General features: G+C 44.8%; 1 protein-coding gene across 1 annotated transcript in view; it reads right to left on the bottom strand.

Moving 5' to 3' along the window:
• Positions 1 to 21939, bottom strand: part of DYNC2H1 (dynein cytoplasmic 2 heavy chain 1) — a 430803-nt gene that overhangs the window by 193501 nt on the left and 215363 nt on the right. The window contains 5 exon segments of the mRNA XM_014517608.2: positions 1514 to 1725; positions 3217 to 3292; positions 8747 to 8902; positions 14194 to 14304; positions 15034 to 15159. Coding sequence (XP_014373094.1) covers positions 1514 to 1725; positions 3217 to 3292; positions 8747 to 8902; positions 14194 to 14304; positions 15034 to 15159 — 681 coding nt within the window.

Genomic DNA, 21939 nt, shown 5'->3' with positions numbered 1-21939 from the left:
CCTACGATGACAGGCTGAGAGCCCTGGGGCTCTTTAGCCTGGAAAAGCACAGCCTCAGGGGTGATCTGATGGCCACCTATAAGTTTATCAGGGGTGACCACCAGTATCTGGGGGAACGTTTGTTCACCAGAGTGCCCCCAAGGGATGACGACTAGGTCGAATGGTCATAAACTACTACAAGACCATTTCAGGCTGGACATAAGGAAGAATTTCTTTACTGTCCGAGCCCCCAAGGTCTGGAACAGCCTGCCATTGGAGGTGGTTCAAGCGCCTACATTGAACACCTTCAAGATGAAACTGGATGCTTATCTTCCTGGGATCCTATGACCCCAGCTGACTTCCTGCCCTTTGGGCAGGGGGCTGGACTCGATGATCTTCTGAGGTCCTTTCCAGCCCTAATGTCTATGAAATCTATGAAAAAAGAAATCTTGTAAGGTCCAAGAAGGACAAGTGCAAAGTTCTGCACTTAGGACAGAACAATCTCATGCACTGGTACAGGCTGGGGACTCACCAGCTAAGCAACAACTCTGCAGAAAAGGACCTAGCCATTACTGTGGACAACAAGCTGAATATGAGTCAGCAGTGTGCCCTTGCTGCAAAGAAGGCTAATTGCAGACTGGGCTGCATTAGTAGGAACATTGCCAGCAGATCAAGCGAAGTGATTATTCAGCACTGGTGAGCCTACATCTAGAGTACCATGTCCAGTTTGGGGCCCCCCAACACAGAAAGGATGCAGGCAAATTGGAAGGAGTCCTGCAGTGGGCATTGACAATGGTCAGGGCGCCGGGGCAAAAGATTTATGAGGAGAGGCTAAGGGAACTGGGCTTATTTAGACTGCAGAAGAAAAGACTGAGGGGGGATTTGACAGCAGCCTTCAACTACCTGAAGGGTGGTTCCAAAGAAGATGGAGCTCTTGAACTCTTGGCTCTACAGTGGCCCTTTTTCTTCAGAGGGGAGGAGAACTCAGGGATTTCTCTGGGGAAGAGGATGTTACTATCCCCTCAAGCTGAGAAGGGCCTTGAACTCAGATCTTCCCCTTCCTAGTGACTGCTCTAATCACTACTGTGCAGTGCTTAGTTGGGTGCTTAAACTCAGAGGAGGAACAGGATTTCAGGCATAAACCTGTGCTTAGTGTTTTCTATTAGCTAGCTCTAGGTGCCTCCCTGCTGAGCCCCCAGACATTCTGAATTATTATCAGCACTTGTCTAATTCTCCTCATTCACTACACAGGGATCCTAGATCTCTATTTCTCTCTATTTGGGTCCCTTCACTGGGACACCAATTTTGTAAATTTGTTGAAGCCTAAAAAGGAGGCATCTATTAGGCTGATTGGGATATGGTCCCTTTGGTACGTCACAAGCCTAGACCCAAACACCTTCAGTTTCCACTGATTTCAGGTAGACTTCAGACCCTTGCAAGAGCCTGTCATTAATTAGCACATTCAGTTGTTAAGACAGCACTACAAGAAGAAAAATTCAAATTCAATGTTTGATGACATGGCATGCGTACTTACCAAAATGCTGCAAGAATTGGGTAGAGAGATGGAACATGGGAATCTGGTCATCTTCTTGCCCCTGAGATGCAAACCACCAATGATGGTGGAATTGAAAAGCTGTTCCAAATAGGACCGAAGGACTCTCATATCAAAGTAATTATCTATGCGGCCTCCATAAATGGCATTTTCAAACAAACCATGCACAAACTCCCACTGAAAATTTTTGGCACCTAAAAGATACAAAATGTTAGTTTTACCTTAACCTTCTGCATTGTGATATAAACATTTCCCTGTTATTATAGTTAATCTTCCATGGCATAAAGAAATACAAAGACATCCAATAACTGATCCTTACATATTTTGTTTCTTAACTTTTACCCAAATAACATTAAATATCGCAATAGCTTAATTTTTAGTATTTACAAAAGTTATTTTTCCCCAATGATAAGAGCCTAACCTAACTTGTTTTAAATGCAATGGAAAGTCAGACATATTAAAAAACTTGTGAGGAACTTTCTATGTAGATGTGTTCATCAACCACATTCATCTGGAGAGCAAAAAGCACTATTTGATTGGGAGCCATTATAAATTTGCATCCTTTTAACATCCTGCTTAGTACTTCACAACTATAAAGCTTTAGGCTGCAGTCCTATCAGACCTCACAAAATAACTGGGATGATTGAGCCAGCAACTTACCAGAAGGAGACACTGTTAATGGAGATGTCATCTTCAGATGAAATATAAGAGGCTAAGATCTTTTGTGATCATAAAGATCACATAACATGGTATATAAAATTAATGTTGTTTCTATTGATGTCCTTGCTAATTCAAACAGTTACATTTTATTTATGTATAGCTTACAATGTTGAATAAAGTATATGTTTTCTCTTACTCCCCATCATACTTTTCAAAAACTACCAAAATAGCTCAAATGTTGTGATTTGTATTGTGGATGAATGGATTACTTTATTCAGTATTACACTCGAGATGTTTCTGTTCATTATCAACGTTCCAAACACTGCAATGATCTCTTCTGGGAAAAGCCATCTTCACTACAACTGCTATACCCAGAAGCTCGAGGAAGGCTCAAGTGGCAGCATATTTGCCTCCTGCCCTGTGCACGGCTCCAAGGTGACCCTGGTCTGTGCACAGACTGGAGATGGCCGGGCACATTTCCTTGGAGCTGGACTAGGGTGTCAAGCCCTGAAAAATGATTGGAAGGGGGATGGGATGGGGGGTTCGAAGTGGGGGCATTCTCTCAGTTCCAACCACCCTGGGTATCCAGGATGGCTTGTAGCTATCAAGTGGCTTCAGGCTGTGTTTGACAGCCCTGGTTCCTACTCTGGGGTTAATCAGGGTCCCAGGGCAACAGCTGGGCCTGCATGCAGGTGGGGGAGCAAAGAAGCAGTTCCTTATCAGCCTCTGGCTAAATAGCTTGCCTTAAGGTGATTTTTTTGCTTTCCAGCCACAGTGTTGGAATGCCTGCAAGCTCTCCCACCTCGTCACATTTTCCAGTGCAACAAATTCTCTGGAAATTGCTGGAACTGAATGCGTGTCCATGGCCAGAACTATCATCCTCCAGTCAGATTTCATCAAAATAAGTGTGTTTTTAGAGACAATCTACACTCTGCTAACTTTATTGAGATTTAAAATTAAGGAAACACAGAAAATGATTAGCTGGGATAAAGAAAGGAGTTGGTTAACTTGCAGGAGTGACTTACCATCAAAGAGCCTGTCAATAATGTCATACCCTGCACGGAGATCAGATAAAGAAAATTCATAAAACTTGGTCCAACCCTGACATAAAATAAACAAAACAAACACAAAGTTAATTAGTCAGGCATCAATAAATATTAAATGAAATGAAAAAGCATACAAAAACAACTGCTTGTACAATATGTATAAGGTTTAACACCAAGAAAAAAAGAACTATTTCATTTATAAACCGGTGTCCAGATATACACAAACAGGAATGCAGAAAGGAAGTATGACAGAAACATCTCTATCAAGACATTTACTTAGTTCTATGAAATAGATTTCATCACGTGTATGCTTGTCTGGGTAGAACTGACATCATTTCCCACTATAGAAATAAATATATTTTTAATTCTATGATAATCTGAAAAGTTACTGGAAAATTATGTATGTATGTAAACATGCAACTCTGCCCTCCTTAACGGTGCTTATTGCACTTCTTGTTGACAACTATTACTAGACAGTTCACTGACTCACTCCCTTACTCTTGATGGCCTTTTGAATTTTAGTTCCCTTTGGGATTTTGATAAGCAGGTCTGGTTTTCAAACCACTGCCCACACCATATGTTGATCATTCTCCTCTGCCTTTTAAGTAACCTCTATACTAAGGAAAAAATATGGAAAAAGCAATCACTACATGCTTATATTAAGCAGTAAATCAAATCCCATCATGCTTTTACTTCTGCTAAAATGGCCCCAAACTCTTAGACTGTTTGGAGCCAGGAAGAAAACATACCAAAAAGACAGATTTATAAGTAAGATTTTTATTGATGTCCACCACACATACGTGGCCTACCAGGAACTTGCTGGGACAGAATATCTGCAGTGTCGCTAAACTCAAAAATAGATCAGAAACTGGAAAAAACTAAGCTGCATAATACTGATAAATTATATGGAAATTTCTGTAATACATATGATGATATATGAAATACCTTGGTGGCTTGCTGTAAACACAGATATTAAATACAGGGATATTGCATAGATTTGTTGAGTTTGCTCAATAAATTGCTGAAACCACTGCAACAGACCCAACACTAGATACCCAATAGACCCAAACAAAACAAAAGGACAAAAAAAAAAGGAACAGGAGTACTAAAACACAATATAAGGATATGTCACTGCTCTTTGATCATGTTCTTATTCATCGTGATCCATTACTTAACTGACAAGTTCGGTCTTCTGAACCCTTTTCTCTAACATATAGTCAATAATATATACAAACAAAAAGGTGTGGTATATCTATTAAAGGGAAAAATAATAGCTGCCTGATAGAACTCAAAACAACAGTTAATGGGGGCCAGCGACAAATGGGGGATTTATTCTCAGATCAAGACTGTTAGAAAGTTTGAGATACAAGGCATGCTCCTCTCACATCTTTACACCATGGCTCCTGCTTTCTTAGCTATCCAATGGCCCATTTCAACAAGGTACATGGAAGAAATCCCCACCCAGACTATTTTATCATTTAGCAAATAGGATGCTTTTCCAGGAAGTAAAGAGGTTTGGGTATGAATCCCCAAAGGCTAAGACAGACCTAAATTCACAAGTTTCCAATTTCCTGCTTATGTGTTCTAACCACCAAATTACAGCACTACAAAAAAGATGAGTACCATCACCATCAACAGCCTACCCTCAGAAGCAGGACTGCATGTTCTGGATCAGAAGGAATCTTCTTATAATCTCCAAATAGCAGCGGCACATATTTGTAAGTAACTTAAGTACAAGTGGAAATGTTGATTAAAATAGATTATTTAAATCAAGAATTTTCTCTTGATGATTTAAATTAATGTTTTAAATTGCCTCTATTTAAAACCAAGCGTCCCTGAGGCTTTGCAGCAGCACCACCAAACACTATTGAGATTAGGGTCAATCCCTTTAGCTTTCCATTTTTGGCCTTGGTCTAAACACTCAAACTTTGCTGCCTCAGTCAGAGGAAAATTAAAGTTGCACGACGTATTTAAATAGTCATGACTCAAAAATTAGTCAAATGCAGGGCAGATTCCTTGTTATAAAGAGTCCGCATACCACAAACCTCTACTTTCTTCACCGTGGATCCAGTTGGCGAAAGAAAGAAAGAAATGCATACTGGGGTTCTACTGAGGGACCTTCAGTACAGTAGTTAAGATTAATCATGTAAATAATTCCATCCTCCTTTTTATCAAAGATTAGTGAGACGGTAAACTTCCCCTCTCCTTTCTTAGAATTACAGTAAAAGCTGCGTTATGCAGCACTTTACAAGCCGGTATGCTCTATTAACCAGCATGCCGGCTTGTAAGGTAAAAGTGAAACCGGAAGTGCCCACTGTGGCACTTCTGGTTTTGCTGAGCCCCCACGGCCCAGGGCAAAGGAGCCTGTGCTGCCAAGCCCTCACAATAACAGTTCTTTTCTCCTTTCTCTTCTGCTCCCATCCCTGTCCCTCGCAGCGGGAGGGGTGGCGACTCGAGGGGAGGGGTAGCTGTGCACTGGACGCAGCAGGAGAGGTGGCCCCTCGGGTAACCAGCATATTTTGTTATCTGGCACCCCCGATTCCCCATGGGTGCCAGATAACAAAGCTTTTGCTGTATTCCTTCCTTTCCAAAGTCTCTACCTAGACCAGAATAGCCATCTATCCCACCCCTAATAATTTACAGCTCTCAGTTAGTCTTTAAGTCCCTTTTAGGGAGTGCATCTTTCTTATGACAGACAGGCAAAGTTCTTTGGGTAAATGTAATATATTTTATTAGACCAAATAAATAGTTGGAAAAAAATGTTCTTTGCGCACACAGGCACAAATACCCTTCTTCAGGCATAGTGAGAGTGGGTGTTTTGTGTTCTCCTGGATGGAATAGAAGTCAATAGGCAAAATGCAAGTCTGTCAAAATGCAAATGGCATGGCAGTGAGGATCAGAGGCTGTAGGAGACAATAGGTGAGAGGTAGGTGGTGGGGAAGAGGGAATGTTGACCTGGTGATAGAATGTAGCTGGCAAAAGGTAGAGAGATCACCTGGGGCTATCAGATGGCAAGCAAGTTATAATGTGCCATAAATCCAATGTCTACATTTAATCCATAATTTTTTGTATCTGGTAGATTTATGAAGTGAAGTTTGTACACTTGTCTACGGAAGGTGTTTTATAAATTTCCTTTGAGGATTAGAACTGAGAGACTGGAGAGGGTTTTCTTGTGAAAAGTGTGTAGCCACAGGTAATCAGATATTTGTGTGTGATAGATTTTCAGTATGCATTCATTCTGCTATGCAATTACTGTTTGGTTTATCCTACATATTTTCCAACAGGGCATTCAGTGCACTGGATGAGATGAATTCTATTTCTGCAGGTGCAGGTGTAAGGTCCAGGAATGGTGATGGTTCTGTGTTAGCAGGTTTTACATTTCTTGTCTTGGCATGGTCTGGATCCATTTGGTGTGCTTTGAGCCATAGGAAGTGTGTTTTTGGGGATGAGGTGAGTAAGATGTGGTGCTTGTTTAAAAGCTAGGGTGGGTGGTTCTGGAAAAAGCTCTTTAAGAATTAGGTCTTCTTCTAGTATGGGTTGCAACTGTTTGAGGATTTTCCATATAGGTTCCAGGGAAGGATGGCATATCATAACTAATGGTGTTCAATTCGTGGGGGGTTTCTTTTTGTACTGCAGCAGTTCTTCGTGTGATATCCAGGGGGCTTTATCAAAGTATGATCTGTCTCTCTGGAGGAGTGTCCTTGTTGGGCAAAAGCTCTTCGGAGTTTTGCAAGGTGACGATTGTGGGTATTTTCCTCAGTGCCAATTCAGTGGTATTGGAGGGCTTGACTGTATATTACAGCTTTCTAAGTGTGTTTAGGGTGATTGCTGGTTCTGTGTAGATATGTATGGAGGTCGTGGGTTTCTTGTATATGTTAATTTGTATTTTACCATTCTGGATATTGATCATAGTCTCTAAAAGGGAGACGTTGGAGCTGGCGTATTCTGATGGAGGGGTGATGATTATTGAATTTGTGATCGAAATCAATCAGACATTGCAAGTTTTCGGTCCAAATGATGAAGATGTCATTTATGTATCTTAAGTATAGCATGGGTTTGATGGTGCAGTTCTTGAGGAATTCTTTTTCCAGGTGACCCATAAAAGGTTATCGGGCCATTTTGTTTCTTATCACAGGACTATCATTTCTTGCCACAGGAGCTTAAATATTGCATCAGTATCAGATCCACTCAGCCAGGGGCAGTCAAAATACATCCCGCCAGACAATTTCACCTGGCCCCTGGCGCCTCTTCCTAAGTCCTCTATAAGCCCTGGCACTTGCTGCTCCTCTGGAAGCTGGCACCTCCATGCAGGACGTGCAGCTCTGCTAAGCAACCAGCCCCCTTCCACCACCCCCGCAGCCTGGCCTGACCCAACCCACTCCAAGCCAGGAAGTACTACAGACAAGAAGGCTCTGCCTGGGAAAGGCTTTTGCTTGGTGACCCCGTGGCTGTTTCCAGCCTCCCTGCCTACGAGGCTGGGAATTCAGGTAAGGGCACCACCAAGCTGGGGGCTGGGTCACCCACTGGGGGAAAGTGGGCTGGGAGCATGGGGAACTGTACACTGTGAGGCTGAGCTGGGCAAGCCCCACACACTGCAGCAGCTGCGCACTATGGGTATGGGTTAGGCTGGCTCTGCACGCTGCCACCACATGAGTCTGGGGACTCGGACAGAAGTGCTACTGAGCTGGGTGGGGCTGACCTTGCATGCTGCTGCTGTTTGCAGCTTGGGACTTGGGTGGGAACTGCAGCTATGGGGCCGGGTGGCACTGCCCCCATGCCTTCCCACCAGGTGTGGCTGGGGACACAGGTAGAAGTGCTAAGGGGCCAGGTTGAGCTGGCCCCACAGGCTGCTGCCACTTGTGACCAGGACTTGGGTGGGAGCACAGGAGTGCATGTTATGGGGCCATGTGGGGCTGGCCCTGCATCCTGCCTCCGCGTGCAGCTGGGGACTTAAAATGAGATATAGCATATGTTTGATTTTTTTAGTATATGATTTGTTGGATTTTTTTCCAGTTCAAGATGACAATCACCCCCTCCCAAAAGGAGTACTTCTGGGGCAAGGGGAGGGACTTCCTGTGGCAAAGGTCAGGGGCTAGGGGAGGGACTTCCGGTCTCAAGATGGTGACCAGGGGCACCCATCAAGGGGCAGGGGTACCCTTGAGACCCTGAACAGCTTACCAAAATTCGTTAAGTGGCCCTCCAGCCAAAATAATTGCCTACCCCTGCACTAAGCCCACATGCAGTCCCATTGCAATTGATGGGACTCAGCAAGGAGTCTGCTTAACAAGCCCAAATCCTGCAAAAGGGCTACACACACTAATTAAGAACTCAATACTAGTAACAACAAACAACTGCACAGTTGTAACTACATTTATCGTTTCTTAATGTCACCAAACACACATGCAAAGTACGTTTTACTTTAAATAGCAAATTTAAAACCTAGCAGATGATATGAAACAAAAAAAAGCATTCTAGTGAAAAAACACTGGAAGAAAATAAGGTTACCTACCTGAGGGATGTAATTCCTTCTTTCTTGACATACAGCATGAAACCAGGCCAAACTAAACAGAGCATGAGCTCGAGACAAATTTCCCTTTTTGCTAATCTGCTCTGGAGTCCAAGATTCATAGGTTCGCATTAAATTCTTCTTTAAGCCTGGAGGTGCCTGCGTTGGATGGAAAAAAATGAAATATGCACATCTTATTATTATTATTATTGCTGTTGTTGTTGTTTTGTTGTTAGTTATTTTGCTAAAGTTGTAATTTATTTAAATGTTGAATGCTAACTAATCCCCACATCTTCAAAAAGTCTTCTGGAAAATTAAACAAAAAGGTGGCTACACTAGATGACCTAACAGGCCATAGGGTTCACACATTCAAGGGCATTTTGTATACAACACTACAAAACGAACAAACAAAAAAGGAACAAGAAAACTGAAACACAATATAAGGACAAGTTTAAGACCATAAGTATGAAAGTCTTTATTAAAGAAAAAAAAAGCAAATGCATTCAAATGCAAGCCCATCCAATTTTTTACCCCAGATTTTATATTCAATGTTACTAATTATTATTATTTATGTTTCTATAATGTGCTTAGTGGCCTTGTGTAGTGGGACACTCCACTGGATAGGCAGGTTGCCCCTTAGTGACTTCCTGGATCCTGCCTTACTCGCTCCCTTTAGTTTTTCAGGATCCCACCCTGTTGTCTCTACACCTTGATGTTATCATTTGAGGCTGATCCTAGAGGTCAGGAGGGTTGTGGGGGTTTCACTTCAGTCCTAGATCCTTGTCTGGACTGTGGCCCTCTGGCCTTTGCTCACTTTACTCTGGGCCACTTTACTCTTCCTCCTTGGCCAATCAGAACCCTCTCTTCTAAGGCCTCAGCCATGGCACTGGTTTTCTAAAGCCACTAACCCTGTCTTTGGGTCACCTCACCCACTTCTTCTACCCTAGGCCTGTCAATCACTGGCTGTATTGTGCCAGCCACACCTGGGGTGAGTGACCATTTTATTAAGGGTCCTCTGTCACCATTAGTCCCTCCAGGGGGCTGGAGCCACCCAGGTGTACCCAGGCTCCCTCTCTCCTTTAGTGATGGGGTAGGGGCTAGGGCTGTGCGAAATGGCTATGTTTCTATTCGGTTTTGGATTTGGCCGTTTCAGAGGACAGTGATTTGTTTTGGTGTTTCGGAACACTGCCCTGTTTCGTTTCGGCTGAATGTTTCGGAGATTTGGCTCCACCGAATCTGTTTTGCAGCCCACCCAGGAGGGGCTTTGGGCTGGGGGCTGCAGGGCCCCAGCGGGGAGCAGGGCGGGGCTGTGGGTGGTTCATCCGGGGGAGCGGGAGGGTCGTTGCCCTCCATGCAGGCAAGGAGAGCCCTGTGCAGATCCCTGATCCCTGCGGAGCCAGGTTGCGTGGCAGGGACCAGCACTACCCTGCCACGAGACCTGGCTCCACAGAGAGCAGAGATCAGTGTCAGGGTCTCCTTCCCACCACTGCAGCCCTGTGTAGCCCTGTATCTCTGCTCCATGCAGATCCAGGTCACGAGGTAGGTGCCATCACTGCACTGCAGTGCGACCTGGTTCCTCAGGGAAGAAAAGATCCACACCAGAATCTCCTCCCCACCACTGCCCACCCTGCACTGCCCCAGATCTCTGCTCCCTGCGGAGCCAGGTTGCATAGCAGGGACCAGCACTGCCCTGCTGAGGCAGTAGGGGGCAGGCAGTAGCAGCAAGGAGACCCCCAGAATGAATCTCTGCTCCTTGCAGAGCCGAGTTGCACATAAGGGCAGCAACGTGCAGCTGCTTCCCTACAAGGCTCAACGTCTGTATATATCAGGCATTTTAGTGGGGCTTTTTTGGCACTTTATCTAATAACTGATTGATTTGGCTTTAGACAAAAGCACCATAAAGCCCTGCTGAAGTGCCCAATCTATATAGACATTGGGCGAGCCGGGTCAAACTACTGCACTGCTTCTTTCAGTATGGTGCGGGGTTTTTGGGGGCAGACAAGGTTCCTTGGGTGAATTTAATATCTTTTATTAGATCAACCCAAATGGTTGGAGAATAGTTATTAAGTAAGCTTTCGGGTTCAAAAACCCTTCGTCAGGCTAAGGAAGTTTCAGCAGTTGGTGTGTGCTCTTCCTGGATGGAATGAAAAGGGTTTTTTGGGGGGGGTTTGTAACATCTGCAAGCAGCCTACTATATTGTGTTTACAAGATACAACAGGTAGATGCAAACTACGGAATATACAAGGTAATACTGAAATAATTATGATAACAACAATAAGAACTAGTAGTTAATGAACTATCCGGTTATTATGAAGAGGTTGACAGGCATCAATGAAGAAGTAGGTTTTAAGGAGATTTAAGTCACAATTTCATTTTTTTTTTTTATATACCATATTTGCCTGGGGGGGTTGTTTATATAAATCTCTTTCATTTACAGTAATCTTAAGTACTACTTTTCAAAATACCAAATACTTTCAGCTGGATATTTTTAACAAATCAATGATTTCCCTTTAAAGTAAAATATGTACTTCCTGACCAGATGACAATTAATGGGATTATCACAACCATGATAATGAACAATGAACACAAGCCAAGTGAACACTCAACATTCTTAATTAGCATAAAGTGGTTGGTTTCCATGAAGAGATAAGAAAAAGAATTAATAAATTACATCTGTGAGGGGCTCTGATTACTTCTGTGGTGGTGGATCCAACAGCTCTAAGGCCGTAAATCAGGAAAGGTGCTAGAGTCTCACAGAGTTTGGATCTAACATATAACTAAGGTACTCTTATTAGTGAGATGATATCTGTGGATGCCAAAAGTAAAAATTCTAAGCAACTCCAACTAACATTTTGACATGCAGGAAACCAAAGCCATTGGACCTTGTGATGTGAGAGCTGCCAAAGTTAAATGGAAGAAAACTCCTGGTCCTGCTGAATTTAAATGAAAAAGAACTCTACTGGTCCTTTTGCAGAAAGGATCTATTCTATCGACAGTCTGAACTCCTTTTTGGAGCTTCACAGTATCGCCTGATAATCAAGTCTATGAGACATAGCATAGCATATACAGAAGATCCGCATACTGGGTACATCTAACAGATGCATTTCATCTGGGATCACTTTACTTGCATAAATTACCCACGAGTAAATGCTCCCAGGTAGGCGTCTACACATGCAGAGTTGTGGGAACAGATCTGCTACTCGTAGAAGCAAACTGCTGCCACTTCCTGTGGCCCTGCAATGGGCCCCGGGTGCTAGCCCAGGGGTTGGCAGGAAGAACTGGGCCAGGAGACTGTCCCCCGCTCCCCCACCACTGTAGGGGCACCCAGCCCTGGCTTCCTGATTAAGGCAGAGGGCTTTGAAAGAGCTACAGGGGAAGGGAAGGTCGCACAGGGGTGGAGAAAAAAAAACACATGAGAGAAAATATACTGCTGGATTATTTCAGGGATCAGCACATCCCCTTACATAAGCTACAAGTGACCACAAAGGATTCTTTAAGGTAAATCAATAGCAATTTTTCATTTCATTCAAAGTAGAAAACGTTTTGAAAATACAAAACAACAAAATAAAAAGGCATTTGTCTATTATAAGATGCAATTTAATAAACTTCCCTCTTGTTAGATGGTTTCTTTTGAATTGGTGAGTCATATTACGCGCATCTACATATGCATTGCATCCGGCCCAAATTTACTCTGGTGTAAACTACTGTGGAATAAACACTTTCAGGATGGCATCTGACAGGACGGGATTAGGGAACTGATTTGCTGCTCTTTGCACCAAGTTTCCTGCAGCCCTTCAAAGGGCCACTACTGTAAGGAGTGACCTAGAAACCTCTACTCGAAGACGAAGCAGAAGAGAATGCTATGTGAAAAATGCCCATCTGCAATGATAAGGAGGAGACAGTCCTAGATAAAGGGGGCTTGAAAACAAAAGAAGAAGCAGAGTACTGGGTTAAAGGGCTCATTAAAATACTAAAAATCACGTCCCTAGGTGGGGAAGAAGTACGCTAATGAAACACACATATATGTAAATGAGATACATAGCTAAAACACAGGTATAGAGACATGCTCTGTAAAGAACTTCTTGCGTCACTCATTTATAACCAATCAGCAAACAAGCCCACTTGTGAAAACTTGAAAACTCCTGTATAAAAGATGCTTAGAAATAGTGATCTGGTGTGCTTGTTATGTGAATTATTCCGCTTGCACCTTTTATTGCTAGCAATAAACCTTCTTTGTACTTTCACCCCTGGTATCTTTATTAGCCTTTGCATACCGGGCACGATCCCAGACTTGAGCTGGGGCACAACACTACCACTACTAAGGGGAGCTCCAGACTCCCCTTGGGTGATAGGTCAGGGACTGGCAGGGAGCACCTGGCTAGGAGACAGCTGTCCCCTGGAACCAGGGGGCTGCCTGTGCCTAGAGCAGGGACAATGTTCCCCTGCCCTGCCAGCAAGGAGCTCCTGGCCCTGGCTCCCCTATTAGGAGCAGGAGACTTTGAAAGAGTTGTACTGGAGGGCCAGGTCCCAGCCCCCTGCCTCGATCCGCTGGTGGGGCAGCTATTAGCTAGCTCACCTCTAGCTGCCCTGCCAGTGGACTGGGACAGGGGGCTGGGACCTGTCCCACCCTGCAGCTCTTTCTAAGCCCCATGCCTTGATTACCCAATTGGGGCACAGGGATGGCCTGACAAGGACAGTTCCTAGCACCCACCTTGCATGCCGGGTGGAGGCTGGGCAGTTTGTTCCCCACTCAGCTCTGCAAGCCCAGAGCTGGAGGAGAATAGATTTGTTCTTTGCCCAGCTCCATGAGTGCAAAACTGAGTGGGGAACAAGCTCCCCAGCCTGTTCCCTCCTCCCTAGCTCCACACTCATGGAGCTGGGTGGGGAACAGGCTCCCCTACCCCCACCAGCAGGGTGCTCCCAGTGCCAGCTCTGTGACAGTGAGGCCGGTGCTGGGACATAAGGGTCTCCCAGCCCCCCACTCCCCAATCACAATGGTGGAGCAGTGGCTGTGAGATAAAGATCTCCCATCCCCCACCCCTGATTACAATCTTGGAGCAGGGGGCTTGGAACTCCCTGCTACTGGGTCAGGGGAGCATAGTCCCTGCCCGGGCTCCTGTGGTAGAGCCTACCCTGGCAACAGGCAGCTCCCAGGGGCAGGAGGCTATTTCCTGCCTCCTGATGGACGGTTGAAACAGAGTTTGCTCCTGGTCAAGTGTCTACACAAGCACCATTGTGCCATTAAGAATCTCATTGCAGATAGCAAATTTACTCGGGATTAGGAAGGTATACTGCATAGTAAGCATGTGCACGTGTAGATGCACATGCTTACTTCACAGTAAACTATGCTAATGCACAGTTAAATGTCTTGTGTAGATGCACCCATTTGTATTAGTACTGCTTGTAAATATGCTTGTATATATGCAACAAACTGTCCACAGACACTATACCTCATATGCTATCTTTAAACTTGACTGAAGTAAATTTGGAGTAAAATGTGGATGAACTTCAGCAGTTAGCCAAAGGCGGAAGTCAGGTTTGGGTTGAAGACTATTCAGTTCCTATTTAAAAAAAGAGAGAAAGTGAGAGTCAAATATGTGCTTTATTGCAGTGAATATTTGTTTTGCAGAACAATATAAGTTACATTTTAAATGATACATCTGTCTGTAAATGTATTTACTGGTCTAAGTTACTAACCTGTAAAGTAACTTAAATTCAAGAAGCATTCAGTTACCCACCCCAGTAATGTATGCTACATAGCATGTATATGGTCCATTAACATAAGTTCTGGGCCTTTTGTCCAGTTGTATCCACATGTTGTACATACAACCCTGACACAGGGGATGTAAAACACCAGAGTAATTTCCACCCAACTGCAGATCTCAGAAGAGAAAAATTCCAAGGCAGAGGGAATAAACAAGCAGAGAGGCTGCTGCCAATGGCCATGTCCACTGGGATCCCAAATTCTGTGGCAGGCCAAACTCCCCAACTTCCAGTAACCTATTTGACTACTAGTGGGCCACATGCAATGGTTTTGCAGGCCAGATCTGGCCCATAGGCCATATGTTTGACACTCCTGATTTACAGAGTGATATAATTACTTAAAAGGTTAAAGAAATAGCTTATGCCAATGAAAAGTAAATTCACATATACAAACTCATTACTAGGTAACTTGCCAACCTTCTGCTTGGTATTTTTCAGTTGCCAGAACTCTGGATACCTAGCATGGAAGTCACTTGAATATTTCTGAAACAATACAGTTATGCCCTTTCTCATGCAGTTACCCTTACCTTTTCCAGTTTAGGAAGCCAAGATACGACAAGATGCAAGTTCTTCAAACACAGCCATTCTCCACTTCGTGCGCATTCCTTGAGTGTCTGAATGGCTAAATCAGCTTGGCCCTGACCCATGGCAACCTTCGAAGAGAAACACTTGAATCAGGAATTTATTATTTATTATATCTTAATATTTTACACAATAGCTGAAAACAACACAATTACTTAAAGTCACATCACACGTACAAAAGAGGCAGACTATTTACCAGTAAACAGAATTATATGACTGCTTTGCTTCGAAGATCAATAGTGTAAATGAGAAAAGAGTCACCAAGGCCCACTCTACACATTGCAGTTATTGTGTAATTAACTAGTTAATTGTGCAATTATCTTGAGACACATGCAAAGTAATTATCATGCCATAAAAAGCTAAAAAGGTCGACCTTGAAAATGTCTAATAACTTTATAGTTGGTTGCTATCCAACGTTAGTTTGCATATGTAGCAGGGTCTCTTCTGCAGCCAGGAGACTGATCCACTGACAGGGCTCCCAGCCACAGTGATACACTGAGCCCAGCATGAAAACCCTGAACCCTGAGAGAGTTTCTGTGATCCCCCAAGCTCAGGGGGGAAGGGGAAGATGGAGAAGTTGTGAAACCCCCAGTCCATGGGGCTCCAAGTCTGGCTATGTGTGAGGCACAGCCAGGAATGTGAGCCCCAACAGTTGCGGAGCTCTCAGCCCTGGCTACATAAGAAGCAAAGTTGGGACTAAGAGCCCCATCAGCAGGGGACAGTACTATCTTATGGTGGAGTTATTTACAGTACTGCAACGCACGTGCAGACAGTAACTGGGACAGCAGCACTTTGAGCCAGGGCAGAGCAGCCATAGGCTGGCAGCAGGCTCTGGGATCAGCCACACAGCTCTGCAGTTTCGACACTCTTGTGCCCCAGCCAGCCTCTCCACCACCCAACACCAACACCTGGAGACCAAGGCTGACACCCCTCTTCCCTCCCGGAAGCCTGCTGCCAGCCCAGGGCTGCTCTGCTCTGGCTCAAAGTGCTGCTTTCTCAGGCACCCGTGTAGACACTGCACCCGGGAGCAGTATACTCCGGAACAGATTGCTTTGGAGTTTATCATGTTGCATTAATTGTAACTGTAGATGCACAGAGCATGTTTTACTTAGTCCTGTGGGTTTATCTGTATAAAGAGGACCTGAGAAACTTGGAACTTTGTAGTGGCATGGGAGATATAGTTTATGTTAATATATTGTCACAGGCAAGTATGAGCTATTGGAAAGGTGATCAATGTGTTTTGCAGACAATAAACCTCTCTGAGTCTTCACTACTGAACAACCCCGAGGTCTTTCTTTGTCTATGCTGTGATCTTTGTACACAGGAGTCGCCCACAAGAAATACAACAGGTGCCTTCCTGTGGAATGACTAGCAACTGCAATCTTTGGAAGCATCAAGATCTCCCCATTCATTGTACACAAAACCTATGTGTGTAACTCTGGCAATATGGAACACCCTCCCAGACCACAAACCCTAAAATGTGAATGTTATGGCACTTAAATAGGGGCACCTTAGAGTTCATTTAGGATCTGGCCCTATATCACTGAAATAACCTCTATGAGTTATTATTCCAGAATCTATATGGGAAGCCTAAAATGAAAAGGATATTTACATCCATTCATACTATGCTAGTGACAGAAGCATCTAGAAACAGGAGAGTGAAAAATCTACAATCTTAAATACTAACAATTGAAATAGATTCCAGTGACACACAAATCTTTCAAGTTGAGGCTAAGGATAAAATCAAAAGTGTTCTTTTGAGAAAAGAATACAAATTCAGGGACAGCTGAAAAGCGAGATTAAACTGGTCATATCCTGTTCCTGTCCTGTCAGAGGATTTACGGATTGCTCCCTCTCCAAACACGCACTTGGATATTCCCTCAGCAGAGGGAAAATATTCCAGGGGAAAACAATAAAAAAGTTAATTGGTGTCAGGTTATGTTCGGTCTACCTAACTTCTACCTAACAATGGCCAATTCAACACAATTGTCTTGTGAAGGTGAGTGTTTCTCATCTCCTTAAATATGCATCTTTTTCCTGTACAAAGCTGTATTAAATAGCATTAAATAGTCTCTGAACTTGCAACAAAGAGGCAAGTGTGGAGTCTTATGTTTCATCTCAATTTAATTCAAAGAGTGTATTTTTCAGATCCAATCTGGAATCAGGCTTACTGTGCTGAATGATGGACTGAGGGCAGCGGTCCTAAAAAAATATCACTAACCTCCTTGGTCACTCAACAATCATCCTTCTCTGTGGACTAAGAACATTTAGTGGTGGAGAGGCTTGTGTGTCCCAATGATCCTCAGTGCTATGCTGCCCAGAGTCACACTTCTGTCCAGCTCACCCCTGGTGAACAGGCCTGAGGGGAGGTTCCAGACAAACTACAGTCCCACCCTAAGTCCTCAAGAATGGATCAGGAAGATGTCAGGATCTCAACAGTTTTAAAGAAGGAAGAAGGCTGCAGCAAGATGGAGGTCTCCTATCATCTAGGGTTCTCCCTTGCCACTGGACCCAGATTTCCTCTCTGTCAAAATCATGTGGTTGGTGTTTCTACACACTAGCTTCCTCATATTAAATGAAGACTTGTGCAGGCTTCTAGCACAGGAAACAATACCACACTCTCCTGCACCAATCTTCAAAAATCCTGTGGCAGTTGATCAATGGTGAGAGAGATGTGACTAGTGTATCTGGCAGTTTCCAGCCATGAATCTGCACACAGGTGGTGGAAACCTGATGGTTCTTCTGTACTTGGGCTGGCACAAGTGCAATTTGACAGCTGCTAACATGACTGAACAGTCCTATTCAGGACTCTGACTCTTTCTCCAACTCCTTTGCTCACCCTATGAGGGGCAGGGGCTAGAAAAGGTGCCTTAACCCTAGGCTGTTTTATCTGTTCCTGGTTGGATAACCATATTCAACAGGATTGCTCTGTCTGTGATCAAATGCATCAAAAGAAGACAATCATTTTTTTCCATATGGAACATTTGCACCTTGATGGATAACCAATACAACAAATTACCAGAAAAAAACTGCTATTGTTTCCAGGGCACTAGTGAAACACAACAACAACACTGCAGATCCAACTGAGACAAAACAACCAGATGAGGGTCGATTGAGGGAAGATGGTGGAGGCTATACTTCCTTCTGGAAGGGGAAACCAGCCCAGGATGAATGTGTTCATGGCATGAGCTTTGCCATAAAAAAATTAGCTTGGCAGTCAGTTTATAGATCCCTGTGGGCATTAATAAATATTTTGTGACCAGGGTTTTCCCTGATAAAAAAATTGCAAATTCTCTGATAAAAACCCCAATATCTGCGATTAAAATTAAAGGCCCCCCACAGCCCTGCTTGTGCCCCGCACTTGCCCCACCACAGCCCCACAGTCCTGCTCATGCCCCTTGCCCCCCACCCACAGCCCCTGCCCCCCAGCCCTGCTGGGGGGGGACCCCAGCTCCCAGGGCTATGGGGCCAGTGAGCCAGGTCTGGAGCTCCCTGCTCCCAACAGAAGGCAGCGGCTGCTGCAGCAGAAGGAGCACGGAGCCAGCTCCCCCACTGCTGCCTGCCTGCTGCAGGCTCGGGTGGGAGCGGATCCGGTTCCTGGTGGCAGCACGCACTCCCAGGGGTCAGAAGGGACCTGCACCCCCCAGATCTGTGCAGGGGGTGGAGGCAGGGCAAATGCACACTGTGTGCGGCTTCCCTGAAGGGCTGATAATGCCGTGGACTCTGGGTCCACGTGCTGCCAACCAGGCATTCATACAGGAAGCTGGCTGGGAGCTGAGGGAGTGGGGAGGTGTTGGGGAAAGCCCCACATGGAGTGCCCAACCGGACGACAGTGCATGGACCCAGAGCAGCACAGTATCAGCCCTTCAGGGAAGTTGCACAGGAGAGCACAGAGACTGCTCAGGCCAATAGTGCGCTGCCCTGGGTCCACGTGCTGATTCCACAAAGTCTCAGCAGTCAAGGACAAAAGAGAGAAAGACCCTGGGCACTCCAGTACAGAACTCAGGTACAGACAGCCTAACCAGTGGGCCCCATAAAATGGACTAATAGGAGTTAGTAGCAGTCCTACAATTGATGATGAGGGTTGACACCCAAGGATGGCACAGACCCAGACATTGCGAGGTAAGAGACTTTTGAAGCCGGAGTAGACTTTTTTCAACTGGTCAGGACTGTGAGCTGCATCCAAAGTGTGGCTAGCAAAGTGACCTGTTAACTGCATCATCCTTCTATCAGATGACCAGAAGCTTGATGATCGAATAAGATCTGGTTGGCGCATGGACAGAGTGTAAGGGGAGGAAGAGCCCCAGGGACCAGTGACTCAAGACACTCATGAGAATCAAATATCAATAGCAGAGGATCCTTCCCCTTTTTTTCCTTGAAAGACCAAGATGTAGTGGGCGAGTCAGAGGGTGTGACTTATGAGTACGGGTGAGTGGAGGTCAAGCTGTCTGGCCCTAAAATCTGGCACTCAACAGATGGGAATGACCAATCTCGGTGACAAAGCCGAGCAAGATACAGCTGTCCGCACACTGTCACCAGCGCATACACCCCAACTCTTGATGCTAATGATGAGGTCAAAGAACAATTCTATTCCAACCTTGACCGTGTTCTGACTACCATTCACAAGGGTGACAAGATGATTCTCCTCAGTGACTTCAATGCCAGAGTTAGACAAGGATCCTGGTTTTCTCTGATTTGAAAACAATCCCCAACTTTCGGTTTAAAAAAATAACCCCAAATCCACATTTTTCCATGATTAAAATGAAACACCACTGTCTATCTATCTATATATTGGTGGTGTTTCATTTTACTCATGGAAAAATGTAGATTTGGGGTTATTTTTTTAAACCAAAAGTTGGGATTTTTTTTTAAATCAGAGAAAACCAGAATCCCTGGACATGAGCTGGAACTCTGGCAGGAAGGAGGAGGGAAAGCCAACTCCAAAGCATCCTCTTCATGAGAAAATGCACGGAGCACAGTCTTGTCATCACAAACACCATCTTCAGACAGAGTGATGAATACAAGACTGTGACAGAGCCTAAGGCGCTCTGCCACTTTAAGAGGGCAACTGCCCAGAGAGGGCCCTGGAGTACAGGCAGTGCACAACTGCAACAGTGTTGCCACAGCAACCAGCTAATAAGATTAATTAGGACACACCTGCAGGCAGATGTATCAGCTCCTCAAAGCCAATGCTCGAAGGAAGAGCCAGAAAATCAAAAATCAGTGGTGGCAAGATAAACCCAAAGAGATCTGGCTCTATGCTGACAAACATGGCATGCACAGATTTTTCCAGGCAATGAAAACCACTTATGGCCCAATTTCACACAGTCCTACTTTCTTGTGATTCTAGGACAGGGGCGGGCAATTATTTTGGGCGGAGGGCCACTTACTGAGTTTTGGCAAGCCATCGAGGGCCGCATGCCAGGCAACCAGGGGCAGAGAAATGTTAATTTTCTAAATGTTTTAGGGGCCCCACGGGCCACATAGAATGGCCTGGCAGGCCACATCTGGCCCACGGGCCGCATTTTGCCCACCCTTGTTCTAGGATAGTTCAACACACCTCAAAGACTGTCCAAACTAGATGGAAAGAGTACTTTGAAGCATCCCTGAACCTTGATTTGACAGTGACAGATTGCAGAATCATAGAATATTAGGGTTGGAAGGGAACCTCAGGAGGTCATCTAGTCCAAAACCCTACTCAAATGCAGGCCCATCCCCAACTATTTCATCTCAGATAAAGCTCTGTCTAGCCAAGTCTTAAACTTCCAAGGATGAAGATTCTACCATCTCTTTGGGTAATCCATTCCAGCGCTTTGCTACCCTTCTAGTGAGAAAATTTTTCCTAATATCAAACTTGAGCCTGTTGCTCCTCGGTCTGTCATCTGCCACCATTGAGAACAGTCTAGCTCCATCCTCTTTCAAACCCCACTTCGGGTAGTTGAAGGCTGCTACTAAATCTCTTCTCAGTCTCCTCTTCTCTAGACTAAATAAGCCCAGTTCCCTCAGTCTTTCCTCATAAGTCATGTCCCCCAGCACCCTCACCATTTTTTGTTGCCTTCCACTGGAACCTCTCCAATTTGTCCACATCCTTTCTGTAGTTAGGGGCCCAAAACTAGACACAGTACTTCATATGAGGCCTCACCAGTGCCAAATAGAGGAGAAGAATCACTTTCCTTGACCTGCTGGCAACACTTCTACCAATGTAGCCCAGGATGCCATTAGCCTTCTCGGCAACAAGGGCACACTGCTGGCTCATATTCAGCTTATTGTCCACTGTAATTCCCAGGTCCTTTTCTGCAGAGCTGCTGCCCAGCCAGTCAGTCCCCAGCCTGTATTGATGCATGGGATTATTCTGTCCCAAGTTAAGAAATGTTAATTCTGTGTGAGAATTATTGAGGTATTGCCCTCCTTTCTGCAGCAGGGAAAATCCTCTCCTGCATTCTCCTAAACTATTTTCTACCTCTTCCTGAGGAAGTCTTGCTGGAATCTCAGTGTGGTTTCAAACCACCCCATGCAACAACTGACATGATTACTGTTGCCTACCAGATCTAAGAAAAGTGTCAGGAACAACAGCTGGACATGTATGTGGCTTTTATTGATCTCACTAAGGCCTCTGATTCCCTCAATCACAAAGCCTTGCAGAAAGTACTGGATAGATTTGGATGTCCTGAAAAGTTCATCAAGTTCCTGTGGCTTTTCCATAACCAGATGACTGTTACCATCCTTTGTAATGGATCAGAGATAGAGTCATTTGTCATCCTAACTGTGATCAGGCAAGTCCATCATTGCCCTAACTCTGTACTCCATTTTTGATAGACATCCTGATTCTCATTAAGGACTGCCTTCCTTCC

The sequence above is a fragment of the Alligator sinensis genome, unplaced genomic scaffold (genome assembly GCF_000455745.1).
Source record: "Alligator sinensis unplaced genomic scaffold, ASM45574v1 scaffold802_1, whole genome shotgun sequence".
Classification (NCBI taxonomy): domain Eukaryota; kingdom Metazoa; phylum Chordata; order Crocodylia; family Alligatoridae; genus Alligator; species Alligator sinensis.
Note: the sequence above shows the minus strand (reverse complement) of the source record. Positions and strands in the feature narration are given on the sequence as shown.